We start from the raw sequence: 9,923 nt of genomic DNA, 5'->3' as shown, positions 1-9,923 counted from the left end.
GTAAAAATCATCAAAATCGTACGTTTAAAAGTTATAAATGAAGAAGTGCGAATTTTTTAATGAACATTTATATTAAACTAGCTGAATATGTGCACTTCGTTGCCCGTTAAATGTACCAACTATATATGTCTCAAGCTGTGTTCAATTCGCTATTTAATATTCGGTGTATGGTGTTTAAAATTAATATTAACTTTTCCGTTGCCCGGAATAAAAATTCTGATTCGTAGCAGTATATTATCAGATAGGCAATACACCTGCGGTAGATTGCGGACCCCTAGCTTGTACGTAAGTTTATGATTCAACTCTAAAGTACCAAAGTTATATCAAGTTTGTCGTATTCTACATTTCTACCTATGGTGGATTAATATAATCAATTAATACAAAATCCTAACCTAACCTGTTGCGTCACTGTTGTATTTTTAACATGCAGATTTCCTACTTTCCGGTGGATTTTCCTAAAATTTTGTTTCGTAATAACCTTCTCCGTGATATACTCTTTCGTTTAAAAAAAATCAAGAATATCTGATAAGTAGTTCCAGAGTTGACCCTGTACAAAGGTTTTCAATGAGACTGTTGTGCGACATAATTACGTGGTCGTCAGCCTATATTTTGTTGTCTTGGTCGTGGATTATTTTACGCCTAAATCCATACAATTGAAATTGAATAAAAATCAATCTCATTTAATCTCAGACCAATTAATATTTATCTGGAAAATAGAATTGTTGTTGTCATATTATGTATGTGCAGCTGTACGATATATTGACTGCGCAATGCGATAATGAAATCGAATGTGGCGCACGATTTGATGTAAAACTGTAAAAAAAAAAACGAAAAAAAAACAAATGAATTAATTTCCATGGTTTCCATGGTTTACACTTAAATATATACAAAACTAAATATCGCCATGTCGCCAGGTGTGCACTTAAAAGGTCATAACTCCGGAACCACTTATCGCACAGCAAACAAACTTCACAGAAACCAACTAAATGTCAATCTTAATATTCCCTGAAATTTTTATCGAAATCGGTTCGGTGGATCTTGAGTTATAAAATGTATTCAAAATGTACAATCATTTTTATATAATATATAGATTCAGAATCACGGTAACCGTCGTCGTAGTCGTAGTCGTCGTCGGATCAGCGGTGTCAATGTTACCAACATATTATCGTTCTTATAGATTATTGTGTAAATAGTACTAAATACTCAATATTTAATAACGATAAATATTAGTGATATCACGACAAAAACCCTTCGTAAACTACGTGTAAAAATGGCTAAGTAAAAAAAAATATAAGATTTTTAAGCACTATACAGATGTGTTGTCATGAATAATTACTAAGTTTATTGAATTTAGGTATACTGCTTTGTTTCAATATTTATTTACTTGGCGTGGAATTATTTAGAATAGTATATAAATCTTAATAATAATATTTTTAAAATAATAATAAGTTATATTTTAATAGTCCTTCGCCATTTAATTATTTTGTTCATCAAACATTGTTTCTTTTAAGAAATAATTTCTCGCCAAGTAAATAAATTATTTAAACAAAACAAGTTTACTTAAATTCAATAAACTTAGGAATTATTCATGATATCAGATCTTTATAGTGCTTAAAGATCATAAATATATTTATTTTTTTTCTTAACAATTTTTACACCTAGTTTACGTAGTATTTATATACGATATAAATGTACTGGGAATTTTACTAGCCTAAACGTTGGCCTAAACGAACCAACTAGATTGAAAATGCAGTCAGAGACAATCCTCAATGTTTAAGAACGGAAATTCCTTTGATCCAAAACGTGATGGGGAAAACAAACAATAAACCACACATCATTGTAAATCTAATGCATTCCTCGCTAGGCTCAGAACCCAAAGTGTAAACCATGTACTCATTTACGTCAATATTAGAAAAGATGGGTACCTACTTACCAGTTAAAAAAACGTTGTCATTTTTATGCTAAAAATTTATCAGATGAATTAGCACAAAAATGTTTATTTTAATAGGTAATTTGATCATCGTGCGTTCACTGTTCAAACACGTAATCAACAATGATTCATCAGTATAAGTATGGGGATGAAGTAAAAACTATTAATTATATTGAGTCGATGTATCAATATTATGGTCGTTAATAAGGATGTCATAGCTACATGTGTTGATTCCGTCTTACAAATGCACAATATAGTAAATTTTAATAAAAATAACTTTTACTCTGTAAATTGTAATATTAGAATGAATAGGATTTACTATTAAATTTAATAGTAAACTGCATATTATTAAAGGCTCCACGTAAGGTTTTTTGTATTTTTATTTTAAAAGAAATATTATGAGCATTTTGATTTATTTTTAGAGATTCTTCGTGTTGTATCTATATAAGAGGGTCCTGCAGGGCCCGTTTTCGTATAATAATCAGATTGTTGCAAAGATCCCTACATAGTGCATTACCTTTTCCGGGATTACATTTTTTATTCTTATTTTATTTTAATAAACAATTATTATTTTTAATGAAATCTATACCACTGCATTGCCACTGTTGAAAACTTTAATTCATTTGCGTGTTCGCCCATCGTCACCACCGAAATCACACGTCTTTGTATGTGGCGTCATTTCCTAGCATCCGCTGCACCTTATCTACAACACCTTCTCCGCGGTTACAGGTCATGGACCAAATCCGGTGATATTATTATATTTTTGAAACAAAATTATACTTATTATTTTTGTAATATCGTGAGTTATCAATTAGTTTTAAGTAAATCTCTGTTTTTGTTTTTCCCAATGCTTTTAAAAACGATTGGCAATTTATTTTTCAACACACAAAGTACGAACTAAATTAAATTTCCTACTAGAAAAGATATTGAAGCAGAAAATTAAAGAATTTTTACAGTACCAAAAGGTGGTGCAACCTTGAAAATAACAAGTACAAATACTAAGTTTATGAATAAATTATTATCATTCCAAATTCTAAATAAATATTTAACAATATCCATAATAAATAATTCATTAGCTGTTAACCAACACTATTTCTGACGTTAATCACTAATTGTCACTGTTGATAATATGGTATAGGGGTAGCATAATGATTTCATTGAATCATACGGTACCTATTCTTTACTATACTTTTGTTTATTTCATACCTCAAAGAATTTAAAATTGACTAATTAATTTTAGGTACCTAAAATGTTAAATAAATAATATTAAATAAAATTATTCATAAATTATGTTCTTTCATATATTATTGATAATGCTACTAAAAAAACCAATCTATAATTAATATATTATTATACACATAATTATGAAAAGCTATAAATTGGCTATAATCTAGGTGACTAAATGCAGGTGCAACATGTCTCAGGAGCACATTAATTAGTTTTCTAACTCAATAATCGTAAATGTTGAAAAATAATTACCCTGTGTTAATAAATTGTAGGTACTTAATTATTACAAAATTAAATATATCAATGCCATTATCAACTACCTACGTCTTAGGTTATAAAAGTAACGTCAATATACATAAGTTTAATCAAATTTTTTGTGCATAAAAAATATTTAATGCTTATAATAAAATTAAAACTGTAGACACAGTAAAAAAAAGAAGTATTTAAAGAGTGCTAGTGGAAACTATTATATTATCATCAGCTAGTATCGTTACCTATACAATCGTCATACATCAAAATACCAGGTTTGTACTTATAATATATTATTATTTAAATTTACTTAATATTATTATTTTTAAATTAAAAGAACAACAATTTTGTAAAAATCAACATAAGATCATTTGGTGTACCAAATTAATATAATTTTTCCTGAATTTTACAAAATGTGTCTACATGTGTCCACCAATAATATTATTAAAAATAAGATAAATGTACCTATTATAGTAGTTTGACAAACAAACGTTTTGGGTGAAAGTACCTACCTGATATTGTCTTTATATAATGTTTCTAATGTTCTAATACTAACAAATGCAATTCAACGTATAAATATCGGTTAACATGAATTATGATATAACATAAGATACCTACTCTATGTTTATTTTAAATTAATAATTTTGATTTTGTTAAATTATGGTGATACATTACTCCCACTGTGTGAGATACCCTCTCATAACAATAAAAAGACCTTCGATTATGTCAGGAATTAGGTTTTTGTTTATTTCCATCATTGAATTAAATATATACAACATTTGTGGGTTGATAATCATCTCTTACATAGGGATCAAAATTCGGAAAATTTGGGATCATTTTAAATTTCCGTAAAAAATGGTTTTTTCCCGAAAATAGAAAAATTAAATGAAAAAATAGTTTTTTTTTATAAAATATTATCGTATCTCACCAATGATGTTTTCTTGGTACGTATTTTCTTAAGAATTAATATTGTCATTACTCATTTGTCAAACGTTATTTTTTGAACAAATATTGAAATATCCCTATTACCTAATATTTTTAATAGTTTAATTTTAATTCAATGGTACATTGATAACCGTATTGCCAAATGTGAAATAATAGCGACAGGCTTCCTTACCTATTTTTTAAAATACTTTTTTTTACTTTTTTATTTTTATTATTTTAATTTTTAAGCATAAATAGGTACAATTTTATAATTATCAAAAAATTTGGTTTTTTTAATTTTCCGAAAACTTTTTTTCGGAAATGTATTATTTTATTATTCTCCAATTTTTTTTGTATTTTCCACGGTATACGTTTTCGTATTCGTCCTTGGTCGTACATTGTTGACTGTAGGTTGCCCGCAACACGTCGTCATTGGCGTCAACGATGATACAGCGGTTACGACTCTATATTTCCTTACTATTTCGTGATGTTTGACCGGTACTTCTGATGTTCATAATCTCTAGCTCCAGCGTACTGCTGAAGTTGGCGTATTCGATTGCCTTTGGGCAGCTTATCGCGATGGTCGAGTATTCGTAAATACCGGGTTTTGTTCGGTCGTTAGTATTTTTACTGTATCGATGTGTCGTCGGAGTCTTGTTCCTTCAATCTATCGGTTATGGCTGGTGGGTTGTTGTTGAAGGTTTAAATGTGGAAAGTAGACTGACTAATTGCTTTGCTTTATTGGAACGGCTTGAGACCTATCATTCTATATCAAGCTCGGGGCCTTTATAAGTAGGTTTACCCATATGCCTAATAATTGGATGTGTTTGTAGATGGATTGTTGGTTTGTGTGACATTGGTTATGAGTATAAAAGTATAGCATGAACAATCATTAAATATTTAACGAACCAATAGGTAGTGAGCTAATGGTCTGTTAAACATAATTCAGTCCCATAATTGGTCAATTGGATTATATTGAACCATTAAATTAATATATTTTCTATACCACCCGGTGTATGTAATTTTTTTTTTTTCATTGTTCTTAATTAACATCGACGACAAAAGCCAATAGTTACAATTGTTTAGAATTATATTTTTTTTTTTTTTTTATAAAGTTAAACTTAAATTTTACTGTATAGATTTGTTTTTATTAAGAATTTAAGGATTTGTATGGTGGTATCAGCTGTGTCTTGTCCGAGTGCTGAATCTAGTGTGTTGAGTATGCGGAAGTTTCTATGTTCATCTGCGTATTGGAGGCATTCGGTGATTACATGGTTGACTGAGAGTTCAGTTCCACAGGAAATGGACTGTGGTTTTTCGTCCTTTGTCCATGAAGTACCCATGTGTAAGACGGGTGTGGCCGAGTCGGAGTCTGTTATAACTACAGTATCACTTCTACTCGGAAGGAAGTTTGGCCAGTCGAAAATTATGTTCTTTATTCTTCTTAGCTTAGTCTTCTGTTTATGCCTGTGCATTTTCCATTTGAATTGTATGCGATCCTTAATTTGGTTTTTTTAAATCTGCGTATGTTGTTATATTTAGCGTATGTATTTTATTCTATTAATAATCACGATAATATGTATTTAAATTGTTTTATAGACAAAATGTTTCCGGTGCAATTATTGGTTGTTTTATCAACGATGATTATTATTAATCAGGCAGCAACATTGAACTACCAGAATCTGAAATCAGTCACACCAAAATATGAAGATAATAAGGAGGCATATAAAATGTTAAGCAACAAGACATATAATAAATCTGAAATTGAAGCCTCATACGACATTAATACAACAGATTCATATGGAAATATCATAAATTCAAATGAAACTGCTTTACCCATGTTAAAAAGCATTCCTATATCGGTTGTTGCAGACATTATTGGTATGGCAATGGATGTGCTCGGAAATGTGATTAAAAATAAAAACGATTGAATTTATTATTACAATTTTATAATACATTATACATAATATTATATGCATTAAGTTGATTTGTTATTATTTCCAAAGTCATATATATATAATCCTTTTCATATTTTTACTCCATAAATTAAAATATGATACTCACCTGTAATAGTTAATAATATATACATTTTTATACGCACATAGAGGGTTTGTGTAAGGGATTAATCAGAATTTCAGTTCTGTTTTAGCAGGAAATTGTCAGAGGTTGAAATGTTAATACGTAAAAAACTGTCAGTATAGTTTGTATAAATGACTGCGCTATTTAAAATAATACACCTACATTATAATAATTAAAATTAAAATAATGCGCTATATTGATACGTTTGGTTAATATTATTTGGTTATCAATAAGTTCTTATAGACAACAACTATATATGATATCGAAAACCTGGGTCGTTTTGAAGTTCAGTCATCAAAAATACAAATTATAAATAAAAATGAGGTCAAGGTGACCAAATCTATGTAAGATCATATTATGAGTTTTCTAATATTGTCTTGCACTACACGACTAATAATACATTCAAACCACATCTGCATCGTTTACATAATAAACTGTTAAGTATAAGTTTAATCTTAAATAGTTATAAGAAGAAAGACGGCTTATATACATACCGTGGTTATCCAGGTACATAATATTTATATAAACATACAATTATTAGCATATTTTATAAGCTACACACCGTGTTAAGTTCGTTAGTTCCGCCACTAAGTAACTCCGGATGATCATACCCTTTGTTAGTCTTTCGTTTTACTAGATTGAAGAGTTAGCTATAATATTGTTGTTATTTATTGTGTTGTAAAACTTATCATCTAGAACTAAATATTTGATCCATCTTTCCTAATATAATTCAAAGGGCTCTGAAAACCCTCACTTAGTTATCTAAATATAACAAGTTCCCCAACTCCGTTACACAACAATACACCTAACTCCAGTAAGGAAAGCTGAATTTAGTCACATCTGAGATACTAAGACAGTCGGGACGCGCAATCGTATTCATTATAATAGGTTTGGAAAACCCTTCCAGTTTCTGAGAAAGGTCTATTTAATTATTTGAAGATATCTGTAAAATTTTATTGAACACGATAACCTAGCTGTATACGGTATACAATTTTTGGTGTCCATCGATACCATCTTCGTTGTTTAAGTAATAACAGTTTAAAGGTTTAACGCTTACCTAAGTACTTGTTCGGCGTAGATACGTCATCTAGACGCGTAAACTAACCGACAGTTTTCATGTTTTCAACTCGTACATTCGTTCAAGTTTAATTATTATTTTACTACTTATTACTTAAATTCATTTGTATATTTTGGAGTATTCAAGATGAACTGCTGCGTTCGTGCATGAATATACATGCACATTGTTTGTAATTTTGTGTAATCAACGCAATTAATAATTATTAATTGCATACCTACTGTTTAGTAAGTATTTTATGATATTCTTGTATTATACATTAGGGAAATTTAAAAAGTATAATATAATTTTTTGTTACAAAGTATATACTTCTACCAGATTCAAAAATCCAAACTTAATAAACTAAAATATTATGTATTATTGTATTATAGTACATATTGAGTTAAAAGGTATTCATTTTATTACTACCCATTACTATGACTTATTGTTCTAGCTCAATAAATACAATTATAATTATATAATATTAATATGTTTCTCATATAATATATATTTAACAGGCATTTAGGGAACGCATAATTTAAAATACCTGCATAATGTGGATGGTAGTTCAATCATTGAAAGACAATTCTATTAAATATGTGCCTAAAACATGGTATAATAAAAAAAAAAAAATGTGTGCATGGCCAATTGCAAAAAATTATTCAAAAAGATTAATCGAAAAAATGACACCTCTACATTTGTTTGAATATTATTGGTTACCAGTAAGGAAAATAGGACGATTGTATGGTAAGATTCAATTAATTTGTAACACATAGACAAACAATTTACATATATTCATAAATTCAGATATTCATATTGATATAAAGGTCTAATATATAGAATATTATAGCTGATATATTATAAATTATCAATATAATATAGTTAGTTATCAATAAATATTGGTTTTAGGAAGTTTAGAAGAAGCTCGCACGAAGATGTATTATGCTAGAATTCTAACAACTTTATCAGTAAACCGCGAACATACATGTACCAATATAATAAAAAAAACATCAGAAAATAAAATAATACAAAGTCCTCCAACTGTAAAATCTAGTAAGGCAATTTTATTATTTTTAAATATAATTGTCTCTTGGTATCAAGTCTAAATAATAACTTAAAAGTTCAAATAATTAAAATATAAATATAGATATACAGAGTGTCCCGTGAGGATATGCCCTTTAATTATAGAGGGGGACTCGCCACCCGGAAAAAACCAGTTTTTTGTCGTTTTACCTATAAACTAAAAAAACTTATTAAAAGTCATGAGATTAATGATAATAAAATGTTAAAAAATCAAATTTTCACAAAAATAAACTCTATAAAATGGCCATCTTCGATTGTTTCAAAAAGATATAAAAAAAGAATTTTTATAACTTCGTTACCAAAGAATTTAATTAAATTAAAAATAAAATATGTGTAGTCCTTATCTCTGTGAGTCTAATAAAAATACAGATTTGTGATAAATTTACTATATCAGGAGATATCACGATTGGTAAGTCCTCGCGGGACACTCTGTATATATTTAAATATTTAATATAGGTACTTACCAACCTATTTAATTATAAAAAGTATATATACATATATAGTTTTGATTAAATATTGGTTTTACGAAATTTAGAAGAAGCTCATTCTAAGATGTATTATTCTAATATCCTATCAAATTTATCAGTAAACCGTGAACATACAACAAGTACCGAAATAACAAGAAAAACAATAGAAAATAAAATTGTACCAACTCCTCCTATTGTAAAATCTAGTAAGGCAATTTTGTTATTTTTAAATAAAATATTCTCTTGGTTTCAAGTCTAAATCAGGGACTGGAACCTTACCGAAAATAACCGTTTTGGAAGGAAAACCCTTTAAATATTGGGACTTAAATCTCACTGAAACCCTTATTTAAATTAATTTAAACACCGGAACCTAACTGGACCGATACTTTTACTTTACATTTTTTTTATATAATTACAAGCCCCCAAAACAGGTAAAAATTTTTTTATTTTTTAAGAACCAAAAAGAAACAAAAACCTAAATTTTAGTTTTTCTGGGAACCGAACAGGAACCGTAACCGTAAAAATCATCTAGATTCTAGTCCCTGGTCTAAATAATAAAGACTTAAAAGTTCAAAAATTAAAATAATATACGCATACATTTAGGTGCATATAACATTAGTATACAATGTCCCAGCAGAAGCGCACACTTAAAGAACGCCGAGATTTTTTTGTTTCTGGGTTGACAGCACTGTTCCAATGTTTTTCTTATCTTATTACACCCGCCATTTGTCATCGCAAAGCAGTTTTTTGTATTCGTCGTCATGAAGAGGTTCACAGTTGAACAACGCGTAACAATAGTGAAAACGCACTACAAGTGCGGACTGTGGAGAGTGTGTCGCGGAAACGTTGCGAAAGCTTCGGACTCTGGTGGCTTTCTTGTCCACAACTCAGCCAGTTTTCTCGAATTTTT

The 9,923-nt window shown here is 29.0% G+C and overlaps 2 protein-coding genes across 2 annotated transcripts in view; both read left to right on the top strand.

The window, feature by feature from the left end:
- The first annotated feature begins 3,550 nt into the window (after positions 1 to 3,550).
- On the top strand, positions 3,551 to 6,312 carry LOC100569874. The gene is made up of 2 exons (XM_003243884.2): positions 3,551 to 3,681; positions 5,930 to 6,312. Exon 2 carries the CDS (start codon positions 5,935 to 5,937, stop codon positions 6,259 to 6,261), a length of 327 nt encoding a protein of 108 aa, XP_003243932.1. The 5' UTR covers positions 3,551 to 3,681; positions 5,930 to 5,934; the 3' UTR covers positions 6,262 to 6,312.
- Positions 6,313 to 7,081: 769 nt separating this feature from the next.
- LOC100569972 overlaps positions 7,082 to 9,923 on the top strand; it is an 11,652-nt gene continuing 8,810 nt past the window's right edge. Inside the window, exons 1-4 of the mRNA XM_003243885.4 lie at positions 7,082 to 7,711; positions 7,982 to 8,210; positions 8,373 to 8,516; positions 9,082 to 9,219. Of these exons, the coding sequence (XP_003243933.1) occupies positions 8,018 to 8,210; positions 8,373 to 8,516; positions 9,082 to 9,219 (475 nt within the window). The 5' untranslated portion in view covers positions 7,082 to 7,711; positions 7,982 to 8,017. The remainder of the gene's footprint in view (positions 7,712 to 7,981; positions 8,211 to 8,372; positions 8,517 to 9,081; positions 9,220 to 9,923) is intronic.

The sequence above is a fragment of the Acyrthosiphon pisum genome, chromosome X, assembly GCF_005508785.2.
Source record: "Acyrthosiphon pisum isolate AL4f chromosome X, pea_aphid_22Mar2018_4r6ur, whole genome shotgun sequence".
Taxonomy (NCBI): domain Eukaryota; kingdom Metazoa; phylum Arthropoda; class Insecta; order Hemiptera; family Aphididae; genus Acyrthosiphon; species Acyrthosiphon pisum.
Note: the sequence above shows the minus strand (reverse complement) of the source record. Positions and strands in the feature narration are given on the sequence as shown.

What these genes read in the sequence shown, in the direction of transcription:
- LOC100569874 (XM_003243884.2), top strand. Translation starts at nt 5,935, where the DNA reads ATGTTTCCGGTGCAATTATTGGTTGTTTTATCAACGATGATTATTATT.